Source organism: Bos grunniens, chromosome 4 (genome assembly GCF_055505025.1).
Source record: "Bos grunniens cultivar Pamir isolate PY7600 chromosome 4, Bosgru_T2T1.0, whole genome shotgun sequence".
NCBI lineage: Eukaryota > Metazoa > Chordata > Mammalia > Artiodactyla > Bovidae > Bos > Bos grunniens.
In genome coordinates, this window is record NC_141168.1 from 641,529 (window position 1) to 661,687 (window position 20,159).

Genomic DNA, 20,159 nt, shown 5'->3' on the forward strand with positions numbered 1-20,159 from the left:
AAAACCCACATACATTTGTACCAATAATATGGTTTTATATTCCTTTTCAATTGAATTTCCCATAAAACAAAACTTAGCTGGTCTAGTAAAAGAATAAATTTTAGCCTACTAAAATTAACTCCTTTTTACTCAATATATTTAATTTTTCACATATTTAATTTTTCCAAAAAAGCAGAGGCAACAGACAGCAATCACAAAAGGTTCTGTGAGTCCCGAAATGGAGGAAGTAGACTTAGTACAGATAACAGGAACCAGGTTTGCACTGTGGGAGGGCGGGGGCCCCGAGGCCAGCCTGCACCTGGGGCGCAGGGTAAGAGGACACCGTGACAATGTCCTTACAACGACACTCTGACTGCCCAGCCTGCTATCCAGGTGTCCTTCTCCCAGCAGGAGCCAAGACTCCTTGGAGGAACGGCTGACCCCAAGGGTTCCTGTACCAGAAAGCAAGAGGCACTCACAGATCCAGTGCCCTTGCCCCAGGGGCACCATGTGAGAGCAGAGTAAACAGAGGCAGTGACTCTGAACCCACTGAGGACACTGAAAAGCCCTGTGTCCACGTCAAGAAAGAAAAATACACAAAGAGGAAAGGAAGTTTTCCAACCAGGGAGGCTCACATGGAGTAAACAACAGGGTGACACAACCTCCCTGGGACAGAACCGCCCTGGGGACAGAACCTCCCTGGGACAGAACCGCCCTGGGACAGAACCGCCCTGGGGACAGAACCGCCCTGGGACAGAACCACTCTGGGGACAGAACCGCCCTGGGGACAGAACCGCCCTGGGGACAGAACCTCCCTGGGAAAGAACCACTCTGGGGACAGAACCGCCCTGGGGACAGAACCTCCCTGGGACAGAACCGCCCTGGGGACAGAACCGCCCTGGGAAAGAACCACTCTGGGGACAGAACCGCCCTGGGGACAGAACCTCCCTGGGACAGAACCGCCCTGGGGACAGAACCTCCCTGGGACAGAACCGCCCTGGGGACAGAACCGCCCTGGGGACAGAACCTCCTTGGGACAGAACTGCCCTGGGACAGAACCTCCCTGGGGACGGAACCTCCCTGGGACAGAACCTCCCTGGGACAGAACCGCCCTGGGGACAGAACCGCCCTGGGACAGAACCACTCTGGGGACAGAACCGCCCTGGGGACAGAACCTCCCTGGGACAGAACCGCCCTGGGGACAGAACCTCCCTGGGACAGAACCGCCCTGGGGACAGAACCGCCCTGGGACAGAACCGCCCTGGGGACAGAACCGCCCTGGGGACAGAACCTCCTTGGGACAGAACTTCCCTGGGACAGAATCGCCCTGGGGACAGATCCGCCCTGGGGACAGAACCTCCTTGGGACAGAACTTCCCTGGGACAGAACCACCCTGGGAACAGAACATCCCTGGGGACAGAACCTCCCTGGGGACCGAACCGCCCTGGGGACAGAACTGCCCTGGGAACAGATCCACCCTGGGGACAGAACCTCCCTGGAGACAGATCCGCCCTGGGACAGATCCACCCTGGGACAGATCCGCCCTGGGGACAGATCTGCCCTGGGGACAGAACCGCCCTGGAGACAGATCCGCCCTGGGACAGATCCGCCCTGGGGACAGATCCACCCTGGGGACAGAACCTCCCTGGGGACAGAACAGCCCTGGGGAGAGAACCTCCCTGGGGACAGATCCGCCCTGGGGACAGAACCTCCCTGGGCACACAACTGCCTGGGGACAGAACCTCCCTGGAGACAGATCCGCCCTGGGACAGAACCTCCCTGGAGACAGATCCGCCCTGGGACAGATCCGCCCTGGGGACAGATCCACCCTGGGGACAGAACCTCCCTGGGGACAGAACAGCCCTGGGGAGAGAACCTCCCTGGGGACAGATCTGCCCTGGGGACAGAACCGCCCTGGGGACAGAACCTCCCTGGGGACAGAACTGCCCTGGGACAGATCTGCCCTGGGGACAGAAACTCCCTGGGACAGATCTGCCCTGGGACAGAACCACCCTGGGGACAGAACCTCCCTGGGGACAGATCTGCCCTGGGAGCAGCAGGAGCTCAGTCCACACATCTCCCCGCCTGGCCCTGGCTGATCAGACTGGGAAAGAGGAGCCCATAGTCAGGACAAGGCCTGCCTCTAACCACGAGGAGACACCCCCAGCCTCAGGGTGTCAGGTACCCAGGCCCTCTATGAGGTGCTGAGCCTGTTCCCAGGTGAAGGCAGTGAGGATGAGACACAGTAGGTGGACAGAACTCCTGACTGGGGCCACAATCCCACTCACAAAGGACACTGGTGGGGCAGTCACGGGGCAGGCCTGACAGACTGACCTGTGACCACAGGAGATGAACACGCAGACCCTGGGGTGGAGCACCCTGGCCACACACAGGCCACTGCATGTGGAGTGCTCTGCGCCAGCCTTGTAACTTCTCTACAAACTTACATTAGGTCAGAATAAAAAGTGTAAAGAAGATCCACACAACAGTGCAGTGGAACAAACTGTACTGACCACGCAGATGAGTACTGACCATGCAGACGGGACTTCAGGAAGCCAGGAGGCAACGCATACAGACCCAAGTGCTGGAAACTTCAGCAGGTGCTGCCAAGGCGTCAGTGCCTACAAACAGGTGTCCTTACCAGGAACACAGGCTCCTCAAATGGTGAGAAGTCAATCACGGTCACTTTCACAGGCCTCGGGCCCTGCTGCTGGGGCCGGAACAGCCTGGGAGACACTCTGACGTCCCGTCTGCTGCCGTGGCTGACGAGGCCCTGGATGCGGGGTGAGGGGGGGTGGGAACCAGGCGGGGTGAGGCTTGTATTCTCGGAACTATTTAAACAACATTCTGATTAGAGCAAACAGGAAGCTAAGCTCCAATGAAGATACTTATTAAGCCACTGTAGTTACAGGAAAAGGTCTAGACGGTTACTCACCACGTCTGTGCCAACAACAAAGTGATTAGGGTCTGAAGGCAGAAATTTAACGTTCAGTGTCTGCACGGACCCCCAGGATTCATAATCTTTATGAGAAAGGCTGGAAAAAAACAGCAAAGATTAATAGATGGGCAGTCTTGAAACCGTCAGGGCAGAGGTGCCACCAGCACCACCTGCCATCTGCCACTCGACGCATCTCCAGTTCAGTTTTCTAGGCTCCAGACGGTCCCTTCACCCGTCCCGTCGCTTGCTCGCTCACCTACACTCCGTGTGTGCCATCCATGGGGACAAGGGGACAGGCCACCAGGACCCCTCAGCAGAGGCCCTGCAGCCCAGGGTTGCCCCCACCCCAGGGATGCTCACGTTCAGGGACTGATGGAGGGGGCTGAGGCTGGCACTGTGGCTCTGAGCTCCAGGGCTGGGCAGCTCCCTGTCCCCCTCCTACCAGATGCCAACCCTGTGGGCCACAGTGGCCAAGGGTCGCTGGTCTGCACTTAGGGGCCCCTAAGGGAAGAGGCAGCATGAAGCAGCTGACAGAGCACACTCCATGCGGCCCGTGTGTGGACGAGGTCTGAGTGGCTGTTTGCTGCATCCGGACAGGGGGTGTGTGTCCTGCAGGGGAGACCCAACATCAGCTCCAGGTGACACTTTCTTTAAAGCAGGTGAAGATCAATGCAATTCAAGGCTCAAAGTGACAAGGCCGTAACGGAGACGAGAACAGTCTCACAGAAATTCCATGAGGGCCTGGGATTGGAGTCTGCAGTTTATCAGGTGGGTTTTTGCAAATGTTAACAGATTCCTTGTTATACTGAAAGCAATGGCAGGTAATGTCTAACCACAAAGCATGTATGGAATCATTAACACAACCCAGGGGTGCTCCAACTGACAAACAGCAGGGAGGATAACATCAGGACTCTCCTGGTCAATTGCAGGCTGGGAGCCAGTCCAGCTGCAGTGACTGATGGGAAGAGACAGCTTTGGGAAGTAAGTTAACATGAGATACATAAATACACACAATATTCATATAGCCAGAAGGTTTTTACATCACAGGAAGTTATTTGAGTAAAAACAGAAAACTAATTTCTGAATAAAACTTTCATGTCAGTGTTTCTAGTTTCTGAACCTCATCTATTTAATTTCAGGGTTGTATTAAAACTGGATGAAAAACAGTCAAATAGTACCAATTCATAAGACAGAAAATATTTTAATTCAAGAAAAAATGTTAGCTGTAACACCTGGCAATTGCATTTGTTACACTGACTCATTAATAGCAAACTAGTTAGCAAATAAACTACTTAGCAAAAATACAATGTGGGAAGCCAGGATTCTCTAGTGCCAGTCTGGCCATGATTTATTACCTAAGGCTGTTTCCTCCTGTGGGAAACAGGGCTTTGTGGGTACAGACCCACCTGTCACTCAGCTGGATCGCAGCACTGTGTACCAGTTTTATCCGTCCTCCAGGAATTAAACCTACAAAGTAATCAGGGATAAAGGCACCTCTTAGTACAAGTTACACCAAAACCCAAGCATTCTGGAATTCCTTTTCACCGTTTAAGGCCTGTGCAGGGAGGAACATCAAAGGCAGGGCGGTGAGCACTGCAGGGGAGGGCCCTGCAGATGCCTCAGATGAATTGGGAGCTGGCAGCTGAGGGCCTGGCGGGAAGAGGGCTGCTGGCATCAAAAAGCCTTTCCATTTTTAGATTTGATTTTAAAAGGGAAATATACTTCTAAAAGCAAAAGGTCAATATTCAACAATCTTCCAGTTCCCCACGGAAACCCTCCTCTGGAAATCTCCTCCCACAGGTCTGGGTTACCTGTGCTGGCGGGGATGTCCCTCAAGCCCCATCCCGCCCTGATGTCCCCCTCACGCAGCCCCGCTCACATGGCCCTGCTCACGGCCCAGGGAACAGAGTGGACTGCACGAGAGGTGGAAAAAATGGCCCCTTGGGAGTGAAAGGTTGTTGCTGAGTCATGAAAGACACCAGGATTCTTGGCCGCCAGAGATGAGGCTTGATCGCTCAGAGCTTTTGTGTGATAAAGATTTATTAAAGTATAAAAGGGACAGAGACAGCTTCTGACACAGACATCAGAAGGGGGCAGAAAGAGTGACCCCCACCAACCTGCTGGCCTTCAGCAGTATGTTATATTCCTATCAGCAGGCTGCTAAGTAGAGAAAGGAAATGTCTCAAAACTCAGAGTGGCACCAGGCCCCTCACCCACAGCATGCACTTTGAGATAACACTGGCGCCAGGTAAGTAGTCCCACGCCATAAAACCAGTGACATGAATCTTGAAGAAAGGCAGGTTTCCAAGCAAATACACAGTCTCCTTAAAACCTAGCTTAGGAGAACATCTGCATGAGTAAAACATACTGGTTCGTCAAGTCAGTTCTGAGTCTCAGGCAGAACTGACTTGAAGAAAGACAGAGTCTAGGGGTAAATACATAGACATTAACATAGCTTAAGACAAACATTTCCGTAAGAAAAATGCACCGGGTAGCTCAAAGTTTGAGGAAAGTTAAGTTCGGGTAGAACCAGGTGTCATTATGGCAACACAGAATTTTAACAGAAACCTCTTTTTAAATGTGTATAGGAAGGGGAAAAATATAACACTAGTTCCTCCTGCTGCTTAAGAGAGAGATGAAAACGTCTGCCATCTGCAGCCTGTTTCCTCCGTCTGGAGACCCCTGGCCTCCCTGCCTGTTACCCTCTCAGGAGGGACCCGCGCAAGGCCCCGCAGCAGCACCAGGCTCCTAGCATGGGCCCTGCTTGCAGGAGACACCCCTCCTTCATTTCTAGAAGTCAGGGACAGTCAGAGTGGCTCTGGTCCTATTTTTTGGCTGGATCTATGGCAGCGTCTGCAGCCTGGTCACTAAACAATCAATCGGGGCTCTGAGAAGTGCAGGCTGGGGCTCCTCAGTGCCCGAGCCCTGGGCATCAGGACAGCAAACTGCCAGCCAATCCCCTCACCACCACCTAGGGGTGGGGCTGCGGTCTCAGAGACCTCGGGGGTCATACCAAGGGCTCCTCAGACACTGGAGTCACAGGGACGCCCTGGGGGATGAGAAGCAGATGCCACACAGGCACAAAGAGGACACGTGTCCTCCTGCAATAAGGGCGTCAGGCCTGTGCAACAGCCGGCAGGCTATAAAATACACAACTTAATCTCCATTTTCCAGGCAGGTAGTTACTGATTCTTCAAAGTGATTCTGGGTATCCCTAATCTTTATTGATTCTAGCAAACATTGACTAAAATTAGTTCTTTTATTTTTAGTTACCTAAATCACTTATTGAACCTGCAACATCCGCCTTCTGTAATTCAACCACCACCTGAAACAGACCATCAGAGACGAGGGTCAGCACACAGGATGACCGGGAAGCAGTCCAAGCAAAGCACAGCTCTGATCAGGAGAGCACGTCACACAACACGCCGAGGACACAGTCGCTCCAGAAGGAAGACTGACGCTTAAATGTTATAAATCCCTGACTTTGATCTTCTTCTTTCCACCGCGACAGGCCCTGAAGCTTCCATGCCTCGTTCCCTCCTGAGTTCCCCGCAAGCTGCCTTGTCCTGGTTCCCTGGCTGAGAGCTCGGCCACCTCTCGCATACACGTTGCCTCCTGCCCTTCCCCACCCCCGCACACATCACCTCCCGTCCCCCTCCACTGACCACGCGCCTGACTCACCCACACATTGAGAAGCCCGCTTTCATCCAAGGAAGCGATGTGGAAGGACAGGCCTGCCGTCTCTGGTGAGGGCACAAGTGGGTTAGGACTGGCTCGCAACCAGAAACCACGTCTCACCAGCGGAGCTCAGATTCACGGAGTGAAGGTCACGTACCTTCTTGAGTAGAAAAGGGTGAGAGCACACAGCTCTGCCTCTTGCAGACAGACCCTGTGACGGGCTCTATTGCCTGGAGGGGGCTGCAGTGGTTCACGGACGTCAGGACGCCGTCTGGGGGCAGAGCACAGGCAGTGTGTGCATGCGGTGAGTCACGGAGCACAGCTGCCCGTGCAGGGCACACGCGTGTCCCTAGGCGCCCAGCCACACGCATCACCGTGGAAGGGCACGTGCCATGGCTCTCAGCACGGCCGAGGAGCAGAGACCACAGACCACATCCACCTGGAGGAGGAGGCAAGCAGAGTCCCTCGAGCCCCGTGTCTGCACAGCTGCAGGTGCGAGGACAGACTGGGGGGCAAGGGCACTCTCCACAGGAGGAGGGGTCCCAGAGCCAGCGGAAACTGCTTCCCAGGTCAGGGCCCCAGGAGCCCTGCAGCTTCGGGAGGAGACGGAGGCTCGCAGCCAGACCAGAAGCACCTTCACAGCCCAACAGAACACAGCTCCTCTGGCCTGGCAAACCCACCTACAAAATGCCCCTAGCAGAGAAAGACAAACTGCACACAGCGCTACCACAGAAACAGATAGAAAACGCGGATGAAAGCATTTCAACCCACGAAGGTTCTTGCTCCAAAAACAAGCGTGAAACAGAAGACCAAAATCCAGCACCCAAACGACATCACGTGTCACCAAAAAGCACTCGGAAATACATTTAACAAACAAAGAAAAACACTTGGAGTCAGAAACCTAGAACAAAAATGGATTTAAAAACATCAGAAAGAAAATAAGAGTTAGAAACTGAAGAAAAGACAAAGTGCTCTTGGGAATGGAGAATGACAGGCTTCAGACTCAATGAACTGGAGGCCCACTGAGGAGGGGTGTTCTCCGACTCAGTTACTAGAACTTTGAAGGTTTAGAGACAATGTTTAGATAGCAAAAAGAAAAAAAAAAAATGAAAGCAGCCTTTTAATGAAATATTAAGTTTCAAATCCTAAGCATTTCGGTGTTTTGAACATAGTGGTGAATTCAAAGGTTAATTAGTAATAGCAGCAGCAGTTAAAAAATATAAGTTCTTAAAAGATACCTTTTCCAATGGCATCAGATCCATAGTGAAGTGAAGTCACTCAGTTGTGTCTGATTCTTTGCAACCCTGTGGACTGTAGCCCACCAGGCTTCTCCATCCATGGGATTCTCCAGGCAAGAATACTGGAGTGGGTTGCCATTTCCTTCTCCAGGGGACCTTCCCGACCCAGGGATTGAACCCAGGTCCCCGCATTGTGGGCAGATGCTTTAACCTCTGAGCCACCAGGGAAGCCCTTATCAGATCCATAAGGTGCCTATAAACACACACGTTCTCAACAGTGGCAATTTCACCCTCAAAGGGGCAAAGATCAAGTTGCTGGGACACAAAAGAAACCTTGCCCTTTTACGCATAAAACACAGACAAACTCAGTACGTAAACAGGCGTGCAGTATATGCATGGAGTTCCCCAGAGCAGGGTCAGGAATGGAAAGTTGAGGGCTGGCCTGGTTGAGGGCTGGAGACAACCCAGACAAGTCTGCACAGGATGGTACTGAGAACACAAGGACTCTTAAAGCACAGCAGTCAGAAGCAGCTTGTGTGCGGAAGGCCCGCACAGACACCCCGTTGAAGACAGACACCCGGCACCCTGCGTCCTCAGGGACGCCTGCTGGAGCAGAGAGGCTGCCGGCCCACAGCGAGGACCTGCGGCTGTGGTGCCTGCGGTGCAGACGCCCATCCTGACTGCTGACAGAGGAAACTGACCAGAAGCAGCTGACCACTGCTGGGCGGGTAAAGCCCCGCGGCACCCATGGGGGCCTGCCCAGTGGAGGAGTGACGTCCTGACTCCGCACACCTGCAGGCACTTGTGAGAGAAGGAAAGCAGACTCCAAGGTCTGAACACCACAGAGTCTGGACACCACAGAGTCTCGCCCTCACCATGGGAGAAGACAGAGACAAAACCTCGTGGGGACGGAGAGGGCGGGGGACGCAGTCAGCTGGGGCGGGGTAGTGGGGGAGAGTGCCATTCTGAGCAGGAAGGTCAAAGTACTGGAGACGATCTGGGTGCTGGCCCCCTGCGTGGCCAGTGTGACCACGGATAAGCCTCCCATCTCCCTGAGCACCGGGAGGGACCCAGACGGGCCTGCGTGGGACACGTCCACACAACACGGGGAAAAAACCCCAGAACACAGTGCCTAGCAGGGGCGGGGGTGGGGGGTCACGCTTGTCCTTGTTTGAGGTTGTGGTTTCGGCTGTGATTGCAACCGTGGTTGGGCTTAGGTTGCAATCGGCTGTGGTTGTAACTGGGGTTGTGTCTGTGACCTGGAGCCCCAGAGCTGACAGGACAAGCACCCCACCATTGCCCAGAAAGATGCTGCTCCCTGGCTGGCACAGGCGTCTTGTGCCCTTAGGTCAGGGCGTCCTCTGGGGCCACCTGCATGGAGGACGCAAAGGGGCCTCACAGCTGCTCCAGGGACCCGCACCGGTGGGCCGCGTCACTGACCAGTGGAGAAGGTGGGGGTCCTGAACGTCCAGGAGCACCCGCTCAGCGTCACACGGAGATGGATCCTGGGGTCCTCCCTCAGGTCCCACACGACCACCGAGCCATGCACGGTCCCCGCAAACAGCAGGCAGGCTTTCACAGGGCTGAAGCAGCAGCACGTGACCTAGACAGCCGCACAGAGAGCAGGGCTGGGGGTGGGGGGCGGTCAGGAGCCAGGGCGAGTGGAGGGGGCGGGCTGGGAGGCGGGGCCGGGTGGGGGCGGGGCTAAGTGGGGGGGGCAGGGCCGGGTGGGCGGCGGGGCCGGGGAGCACTGGCCCCGTGGACTCTCCATCCAGACACAGCGGGGGTACCGCAGCAAGCGGCTGGCGCCTCTAAGGGTGCCCTCCTCGGGACACGGGGGTGGTGGCCGCAGGGTCTCTGGCACAGCGGAGCCGCCCGTCATTCATAGTAAGCTATTTTCAAGCCCACAGCACCAAGAAGCAGTGGAATGGAAATCAAATGGTTCTGAAGTCAAGAACCACAAGACCAGAAACAGCTCTCCCCTGCACCCGTGCGGTCACCACACCACAGCCCCACTCACCAGGGGCCAGGAAACACACGCACTAAGGACTCAGAAAATCCCAGGCACTGGAAGAAACCTCTAAAGCACCCGTGACCCGACCAAGCAAGCTGGGAAGCTCGCTTCCACGACCCCAAGGACGCCAGGCTGGTGCTTCCACTAACCCACAGCGGGATGATGCCCACCCTCGGGGCCCTGGGGACTATGGCCACGTGACCCCTCGGTCGACCTGGTCCTTCCTATAAAGAGCTCCTGCCCCTGTCACCCTGCACATGGCGGCCGGGATGGAAAACTGTGACCCTGGACTCCCCTCCCTGGGGCCCACCCTCTCAAGTCACACCCACGGCCCCCCAAGCTGTACCTTCGACTCACACACCAGGACCTTCTGGGGCTCCGAGGGCTGCCGGACATCCCACACGCAGAGCACGTGTCTGTGGCCCAGCAGCGGCGCCGAGGCCTTCCCCGGCAGCCCGTGCACGGACACCACAGTGCGCCTCTGAGCCCGACACGCGTGCAGGCAGGACACTCTCCGGTCTGAGGACAAGACAAGAAAAATGCTGCAGAACCCACGCTGCATTAACACACAGGACTGCTCCAATAGGTTTCAGCTTAGTGACGAAGACATGGTCTTTCAAAGATACGCCTGCCCGAAATCGGGGTTTTGACGAGTGGCCAAGCTCAACTCAAAAGCGTCCGGGTGGCCTCACTTGCAAGAAGCCACCCTCCCCCACAGGCGGCACAGCACGGCCCAGGACCCCACCATCCACCATCTACTCCCGCGGGCCGGGGGTGCGGAGGGGACCTGGGGGCGCAGGGGGCGGGGGTCATCACATCCGCCCCATCAGCTGCCCCTTTTCCCCCTGCAGCGGGCCCCAGCCGGCCTCCTCCCAACACCTGCCCTCGGACGCACCATCCAGTGCCCCCATTTGTCCTGTGACGCGTGCTTTCTGTCCGTCCACTGGGCTCCAAGGCCCGGGACCTGCCTGTGTGCCTAAGTATCTGCGGGGCCCACAGAAGGACAAGCGGGCGGCTGGTGCTGGACAGCCTGCTGACACTGAGAGGGCCCGCCACTCCCTCCAAGCTCAGGTCCAGGATGGGACCCAGGCTCAGGTCATGGGCACCTGTGTCCCAACTTCCCTCTTAACCTCAAAACTCACTTTACTAAAACAGACACAAGAAAAACCTCCGCTCTGCACACAGGTGGAACTAAGGGGCGAGTCCCGGACAACATACCTGCATCGTCCTTCTCTGAGGAAGTGTTCTGGGGGGTGTGGCCTCCCCACCCCTCCCCCACCACCACCCCCTTTCCCCACCTCCCACCCCCCACACCACGCCCCCACCAATCCCTGCCCCAGTCCAGGGCTCTTTGATCCCTCCTCAGCTGAGGAAAGCACCTCAAACTCCTGCTTCCTGGGGTGCAGAGGGAGGTGGGTTTGTGGGCTTCTGTGTTTTCAATGCTACAATCTATTGCTTTTCTAATAGGATAACATAACTTTAAAAAAAAAACATGCTCAAATAACACGTGCTTGTTAACTTCATGACATTGGTGCTAATGGTCAGTGCAGAGGGCTGGACGTCAATCTGAATCTCCATAGAAACTTCTGGAACAAGTGGCAGCCACACACCAGGTCCCACTGGCCCAGAGGCGCCCTGGAATGCCCACAGCAGGGCCAAGCACTGCCCGCCCTCCTGCACTCAGACCAGGACCCTGGCCCCACCCAGGCCCTCAGCAGCCGGGAAGGCAGAGACTCACTGAAGAACTGAACACACAAAGTTTGTTCAGCTTATAGTCACAGGCAGCTACACACCGTATGTGAAGACACAGCTTTACTGGGGTAGCGTTTGTGCTGTGACCACGGATCAGCTCACATCTCACCACATGACTCCCACCTGGACTGCCTGTGGCTCCCACCACTCCTCTACCAAGAAACCAAAAGAAATTAAGAGACGCAGGACTGAAAACAAATGTTCCCTTAAATCACTGCATATCCCTCTCGTGAGGACAGTGACACACACGCTCGAGGCTACAGAAGCCAAACCTCTGCTCCGTTCAACAAACCCCTCCCAGGATGCATCCGTGAGGATCACTGTCTTGGGGTCCACGCCCCACGCCCACCCTGAGGGCCGCTTACCCTGCAGGAAGGGCAGGCTGGTGCCCAGCCGTGCACAGCTGTCGCTGAAAGGCAGGGTGCAGTCCTGCGCCTGGGACGCCCAGCCCGGCTCTGCGGCCGCCCGGTCCTCTTCAAGCAGAACTGCCATCACCTGCAGCAGACACGCGGGCAGGCCTCCATCAACACTCTCAGATGGGCTCATTCTCAAAGAAAAAGCAAAAACCGCAAAGCACTACCTAAATTCACCCATCCCTTAAGTTAACCAAGTCCCAGACTCATAGAAACGAACAGAAGGAAGTCATACTGTCCTTTCTGCACAGCAGTAGAGACTACCAAGTAAAGCCCGCTCTGTAAACCCCGAGCCACGATGGACACCGATGCTGTTTTTCACAGTAGACATACAGGAGGGGGATGGGGCCCTCCACCTCCTCTAGAAGAAGCGGGGGCACAAACACGTCGCCCACAGCAACACGGCCTGCCCGCTGGGCTGCAGTGAGGGCCAGCCAAGTCCTGCCACTGCCCTTGTGGGTGGTGGGTCACACTCAGGACGACCACGGGGAGGGAAGGTGGTGGACACTGGGACCCCGAAGTACACAGGACCACGTGCGCCCTCTGACCTTTGTATGGACTTTGAAAATTCCCATAACCAGTCTTCAAAGTCACGAGTTTACTAGTTTTTTTTTTTTTTTTATTCTTCCAATTTTATTTTTAAACTTTACATAATTGTATTAGTTTTGCCAAATATCAAAATGAATCCGCCACAGGTATACATGTGTTCCCCATCCCGAACCCTCCTCCCTCCTCCCTCCCCAACGAGTTTACTAGTTTTAAAAACCCTAGACCTGTGCTCGCCTTGCCAATTTAGTTATGTCTGTTCTTCTGTCTATATTTATTCTAAAATGCAAGCAATCGGTATTATTGTTCAGAATCCAAACAGCATGTGCAGCACTGGGGTCCCTGCCCCCAATGGAGCGCACCTGGCAGGCCGCCCGCAGGAAGCCCGACAGACGGGGCGTGTCGACCTTCGGGACGATGGCAGTATCTCCGGGGCCGCTCCGCTCACTCCCTGAAAAACAGGTCACATCAACCCCTGCTGAGGGGATACTCACCAGGTGGGCGGGCTCCCAGCCAAGGCCGCACACCAGGAAGGGCGTGCCTGAGAACCAAGACCCCTAGAAGGAGAAGCCAGGTCATGTCTCTTTCTCCAGAGCTCAGCTCCTCCTCATTCCTCACAGGAAACTGTTCACAGAAAGTCTGTAAGCAGAGCCCTATGCAAAGCATCATTTTACCGTGGATGTGTTACATTTAGGATCTTGGTTCATTCCCAAGGCAAACCATTCAATGTCACAGTAATCCAAGTCAATGCCCCATCCACCAATGCCACACTGACCAGTTCTATGACCTACAACACCTTCTAGAAACAACACCAAAAAAAAGATGTCCTTTTCATCATAGGGGACTGGAATGCAAAAGCAGGAAGTCAAGAGATACCCAGAATAACAGGTAACTTTGGCCTTGGAGTATAGAATGAAGCAGGGCAAAAACTAGTTCTGCCAAGTTCTGCCAAGAGAACACACTGGTCATAACAAACAGCCTCTTCCAACAACAAAAGAGAAGATTCTACACATGGACATCACCAGATAATCAATACTGAAATCAGATTATACTCTTTGCAGCCAAAGATAGAGAAGCTCTATACAGTCAGCAAAAACAAGACCTGGAACTAACTGTGGCTCAGATAACGAACTCCTTATTACAAAATTCAGACTTACATTGAAGTAGGGAAAACCACTAGGCCATTCAGGTATGACCTAAATCAAATCCCATACGATTATACAGTGGAGGTGACAGATAGATTCAAGGGATTGGATCCAGTAGACAGAGTGCCTGAAGAACTATGGACAGAGGTTTTTAACGCTGTACAGGAGGCAGTGACCAAAACCACCCCAAAGAAAAAGAAATGCAAGAGGGGAAAATGGTTGTCTGAGGAGGCCTTACAAATAGTTGAGAAAAGAGAAGAAGCAAAAGGCAAAGGAGAAAAGGAAAGATATACCCATTTGAATGCAGAGTTCCAGAGAATAGCAAAAATAGATAAGAAGGCCTTCTTGAGTGAACAATGCAAAGAAATAGAGGAAAACAATTCAGCACCACCAAACCAGCTCTTCAACAAATGCTAAAGGATCTTCTCTAGACAGGAAACACAGAAAAGGTTTATAAACTTGAACCCAAAACAACAAAGTAAATGGCAATGGGATCATACTTATCAATAATTTCCTTAAATGTAAATGGGTTGAATGCCCCAACCAAAAGACAAAGACTGGCTGAATGGATACAAAAACAAGACCCCTACATATGTTGTCCACAAGAGACCCACGTCAAAACAAGGGACACATACAGACTGAAAGTGAAGGGCTGGAAAAAGATTTCACACAAATGGAGACCAAAAGGAAGCAGGAGGAGCAGTACTCGTATCAGATAAAATAGACTTTGAAATAAAGGCTGTGAAAAGAGACTAAGAAGGACACTACATAGTGACCAAAGGATCAATCCAAGAAGAAGATATCACAATTATAAATATATATGCACCCAACAGAGGAGCGCCGCAGTATGTAAGGCAAATGCTAACAAGTATGAAAGGGGAAATTAACAATAACACAATAATAGTGGGAGACTTTAATACCCCACTCACACCTATGGATAGATCAACTAAACAGAAAATTAGCAAGGAAGCACAAGCTCTAAATGATACAATGGACCAGTTAGACCTAATTGATATCTATAGGACATTTCACCCCAAAACAATGAATTTCACCTTTTTCTCAAGTGCACATGGAACATTCTCCAGGATAGATCACATCCTGGGCCATAAATCTAGCCTTAGTAAATTCAATAAAATTGAAATCATTTCAAGCATCTTTTCTGATCACAATGCAGTAAGATTAGATGTCAACTACAGGAAAAAAAACTATTAAAAATATAAACATATAGAGGCTAAACAACATGCTTCTGAATAAACAACAAATCCCAGAAGAAATAAAAAAAGAAATCAAAATATGCATAAAAATGAATGAAAACACAATAACCCAAAACCTATGGGATTCAGTAAAAGTAGTGCTAAAGGGAAGGTTCATAGCAATACAAGCTTACCTCAAGAAACAAGAGAAAAATCAAATAAATAACCTAACTTTACACCTAAAGCAACTAGAAAAAGAAGAAATGAAGAACCCCAGGGTTAGTAGAAGAAAAGAAATCTTAAAAATTAGGGCAGAAATAAATGAAAAAGAAACAACAGAGACCATAGCAAAAATCAACAAAGCTAAAAGCTGGTTCTTTGAGAAGATAAATAAAAGAGGCAAACCATTAGCCAGACTCATCAAGAAAAAAAGGGAGAAGAATCAAATCAACAAAATTAGAAATGAAAATGGAGAAATCACAAGAGACAACACAGAAATACAAAGTCATAAGAGACACTATCAGCAACTATATGCCAATAAAATGGACAACTTGGAAGAAATGGACAAATTCTTAGAAAAGTATAACCTTCCAAAACTGAACCAGGAAGAAACAGAAAATCTTAATGGAAATCAAAACTGTAATCAAAAATCTTCCAAAAAACAAAAGCCCAGGACCAGATGGCTTCACAGGTGAATTCTACCAAAAATTTAGAGAAGAGCTAACACCTATCCTACTCAAACTCTTCCAGAAAATTGCAGAGGAAGGTAAACTTCCACACTCACTCCATGAGGCCACCATCACCCTAATACCAAAACCTGACAAAGATGCCACAAAAAAAGAAAACTACAGGCCAATATCACTGATGAACATAGATGCAAAAATCCTTAACAAAATTCTAGCAAACAGAATCCTACAACATACTAAAAAGATCATACATCATGACCAAGTGGGCTTTATCCCAGGGATGCAAGGATTCTTCAATATTCACAAATCAATCAATGTGATACACCACATTAACAAATTGAAAGATAAAAACCATATGATTATCTGAATAGATGCAGAGAAAGCCTTTGACAAAATTCAACATCCATTTATGATAAAAACCCTCCAGAAAGCAGGCATAGAAGGAACATACCTCAACATAATAAAAGCTATATATGACAAACCCACAGCAAACATTATCCTCAATGGTGAAAAATTGAAAGCATTTCCTCTAAAATCAGGAACAAGACAAGGGTGCCCACTTTCACCATTACTATTCAACACAGTTTTGGAAGTTTTGCCACAGCAATCAGAGCAGAAAAAGAAATAAAAGGAATCCAAATTGGAAAAGAAGTAAAACTCTCACTATTTGCAGATGACATGATCCTCTACATAGAAAACCCTAAAGACACCACAAGAAAATTACTAGAGCTAATCAATGAATATAGTAAAGTGGCAAGATATAAAATTAACACGCAGAAATTCCTTGCATTCCTATACACTAACAATGAGAAAACAGAAAGAGAAATTAAGGAAACAATTCCATTCACCATTGCAACAAAAAGAATAAAATACTTAGGAATAAATATACCTAAAGAAACAAAAGACCTATATATAGAAAACTATAAAACACTGATGAAAGAAATCAAAGATGACACAAATAGATGGAGAAATATACCACATTCATGGATCGGAAGAATCAAAATAGCAAAAATGAGTATATGCCAAAGCAACCTATAGATTCAGTGCAATCCCTATCAAACTGCCAACGGTATTTTTCAGAGAACTAGAACAAATAATGTCACAATTTGTATGGAAATACAAAAAAACCTCGAATAGCCAAAGCAATCTTGAGAAAGAAGAACGAAACTGGAGGAATCAACCTGCTTGACCTCAGACAATACTACAAATCTACAGTCATCAAGACAGTATGGTACTGGCACCAAGACAGAAATATAGATCAATGGAACAATACAGAAAGCCCAGACATATATCCACGCACCTATTTCAGAGAAGGCAGTGGCACCCACTCCAGTGCTCTTGCCTGGAAAATCCCACGGACCGAGGAGCCTGGTAGACTGCAGTCCATGGGGTCGCTGAGGGTCGGACACGACTGAGCGACTTCACTTTCACTTTTCACTTTCATGCATTGGAGAAGGAAATGGCAACCCACTCCAGTGTTCTTGCCTGGAGAATCCCAGGGATGGGGGAGCCTGGTGGGCTGCCGTCTATGGAATCGCAAAGAGTTGGACACGACTGAAGCAACTTAGCAGCAGCAGCAGCAGCATGGACACTTTATCTTTGACAAAGGAGGCAAGGATATACAATGGAGAAAAAACAATCTCTTTAACAAGTGGTGCTGGGAAAACTGGTCAACCACTTATAAAAGAATGAAACTAGAACACTTTCTAACACCATATACAAAAATAAACTCAAAATGGATTAAAGATCTAAACGTAAGAACACAAACTATAAAACCCCTAGAGGAAAACATAGGCAAAACACTCTCCGACATACATCACAGTGAGATCCTCTATGACCCACCTCCCAGAGTAACGGAAATAAAAACAAAAATAAACAAATGGGACCTAATTAAAATTAAAAGCTTTTGCACAATGAAGAAAACTGTAAGCAAGGTGAAAAGACAGCCTTCAGAATGGGAGAAAATAATAGCAAATGAAGCAACTGACAAAGAATTAATCTCAAAAATATACAAGCAGCTCATGCAGCTCAATTGCAGAAAAATGAACGACCCAATCAAAAAATGGGCCAAAGAACTAAACAGACATTTCTCCAAAGAAGACATATAAATGGCTAACAAACACATGAAAAGATGCTCAACATCACTCATTATCAGAGAAATGCAAATCAAAACCACAATGAGGTAACCATCTCACACCAGTCAGAATGGCTACTATCAAAAAGTCTACAAACAATAAATGCTGGAGAGGGTGTGGAGAAAAGGGAGCCCTCTTACACTGTTGGTGGGAATGCAAACTAGTACAGCCACTATGGAGAACTGTGTGGAGATTCCTTTAAAAACTGGAAATAGAACTGCCTTATGACCCAGCAATCCCGATGCTGGGCATACACACCGAGGAAACAGAACTGAAAGAGACACGTGTACCCCAGTGTTCATCGCAGCTGTTTATAATAGCCAGGACATGGAAGCAACCTAGATGTCCATCAGCAGACGAATGGATAAGAAAGCTGTGGTATATATACACAATGGAATGTTACTCAGCTATTAAAAAGAATGCATTTGAATCAGTTCTAAGGAGGTGGATGAAACTGAAGCCTATTACACAGAGTGAAGTAAGTCAGAAAGAAAAACACCAATATAGTATATTAACGCATATATATGGAATTTAGAAAGATGGTGATGATGACCCTATATGCGAGACAGCAAAAGAGACACAGATGTATAGAACAGTCTTTTGGACTCTGTGGGAGAAGGCAAGGGTGGGATGATTTGAGAGAATAGCATGAAACATGTATATTATTATATGTGAAACAGATCGCCAGTCCAGGTTCAATGTATGAGACAGGGTGCTTAGGGCTGGTGCACTGGGATGATCCTGAGGGATGGGATGAGGAGGGTGGAGGGAGGGGGGTTCAAGATTGGGACACATGTATACACATGGATGATTCATGTCAATGTATGGAAAAACCACTACAATATTGTAAAGTAATTAGCCTCCAATTTAAAAAAAATTTTTTAATAAAAAAATGATAAAACTTTTAAAATACTAAAAAAAAAATCTTGGCAACATCTCAAATAAAAACAATAAATCTTATGGTGTAAGAATATATATAAAAAAAGATAGATTCAGCCTTCCACCTATTAACATATATAAACTTTCCTTATTATGTAGCCTGTTTTTAAATTACTAGCGTATTTTCCCTATGCAATAATTTTGTCATTTTCTACTTTTTTGACCAATAAACAGTTTTAAACCAAAATAAAAAAGAAATAGAGGAAAACAATAGAACGGGAAAGACCAGAGATCGCTTCAAGAAAATTGGAGATACTCAAGGGAACATTTCACGCAAGGACGGGCATGATAAAAAACAGAAACAGTAAGGACCTAACAGAAGCAGAAGACAATAAGAAGAGATGGAATGAATACACAGAAAAGCTATACAAAAAAGCTATTAATGACCAGAATAACCATGATGGTGTGATCACTCACCTAGAGCCAGACATCTGGGAGTGTGAAGTCAAGTGGGCTTTGGGAAGCATCACTACGAACAAAACTAGTGGAAGTAATAGAATTGCAGCTGAAATAAAATCGTAAAAGATGCTGCTGCTACAGTGCTACATTCAATATGCCAGCAAATCTGGAAAACTAAGCAGTGGCCACAGGACTGGAAAAGGTCAGTTTTCATTCCAATCCCTAAGAAAGGCAATGCAAGGAATGTTCAAACTGCTAGCAAGATTATGGTCAGAATCCTTCAAGCTAGGCTTCAGCAGTACGTGAACCGAGAACTTCCAGATGTACAAGCTGGATTTAGAAAAGGCAGAGGAACCAGAGATCATATTACAGACATTCACTGGATCAGAGAGAAAGCAAGGAAGTTCCAGAAAAACATGTTTCACTGACTACACTAAAGTCTTTGACTGTGTGGATCACGGCAAACTGTGGAAAATTCTTAAAGAGATGGGAATACCAGACCACTTTTCCTGTCTCCTGAGAAACCTGCATACAGGACAAAAAGCAACAGTTAGAACCGGACATGGAACAACAGCCTGGGTACAAACTGGAAAAGGAGCACGTCAAGGCTGCATATTTTCACACTGCTTATTTAACTTACACACAGAGTACATCACGTGAAATGCCAGGCTGGATGAATCACAAACTGGAATGAAGATTGCTGGAGGAAATAACAATCTCAGATATGCAGATGATACCACTCTAATGGTAGAAAGTGAGGAGGAACAAAAGAGCCTCTTGATAAGTGTGAAAGAGGACAGTGAAAAAGCTGGCTTAAAACTCAATATTCAAAAAACTAAGATCATGACATCCAGGCAAATCACTTCGTGGCAAAGAGAAGGGGAACAGTGACAGATTTTATTTTTTGGGGCTCCAAAATCACTGTGGATGGTGACTTTAGTCATGAAAATAAAAGACACTTGCTCCTTGGTAGGAAAGCTATGACAACCTAGATAGTGTATTAAAAAGCAAAGATATCACTTCGCTGACAAAGATCTGTATAGTCAAACCCATGGTTTTTCCAGTAGTCATGTATGGATGTGTAAGTTGGACCATAAAGAAGGC

At 49.3% G+C, this 20,159-nt stretch overlaps 1 protein-coding gene across 24 annotated transcripts in view; it reads right to left on the reverse strand.

The window, feature by feature from the left end:
• DYNC2I1 (dynein 2 intermediate chain 1) overlaps positions 1-20,159 on the reverse strand; it is a 47,936-nt gene that overhangs the window by 5,676 nt on the left and 22,101 nt on the right. For 9 of the 24 annotated variants that reach the window (XM_086394630.1, XM_086394632.1, XM_086394642.1 and 6 more), the window contains 10 exons: positions 12,921-13,009; positions 11,965-12,094; positions 10,194-10,366; positions 9,274-9,436; positions 6,753-7,034; positions 6,599-6,660; positions 6,191-6,242; positions 4,273-4,384; positions 2,915-3,014; positions 2,621-2,752 (listed from right to left, as the gene is read on the reverse strand). In XM_086394630.1, the coding sequence (XP_086250756.1) occupies positions 2,621-2,752; positions 2,915-3,014; positions 4,273-4,384; positions 6,191-6,242; positions 6,599-6,660; positions 6,753-7,034; positions 9,274-9,436; positions 10,194-10,366; positions 11,965-12,094; positions 12,921-13,009 (1,295 nt within the window). Of the gene's footprint in view, positions 1-2,511; positions 2,753-2,914; positions 3,015-4,272; positions 4,385-6,190; positions 6,243-6,598; positions 6,661-6,752; positions 7,035-9,273; positions 9,437-10,193; positions 10,367-11,964; positions 12,095-12,920; positions 13,010-20,159 lie in introns of all 24 variants that reach the window. The other 15 variants (XM_086394647.1, XM_086394645.1, XM_086394637.1 and 12 more) reach the window with 4 other exon arrangements.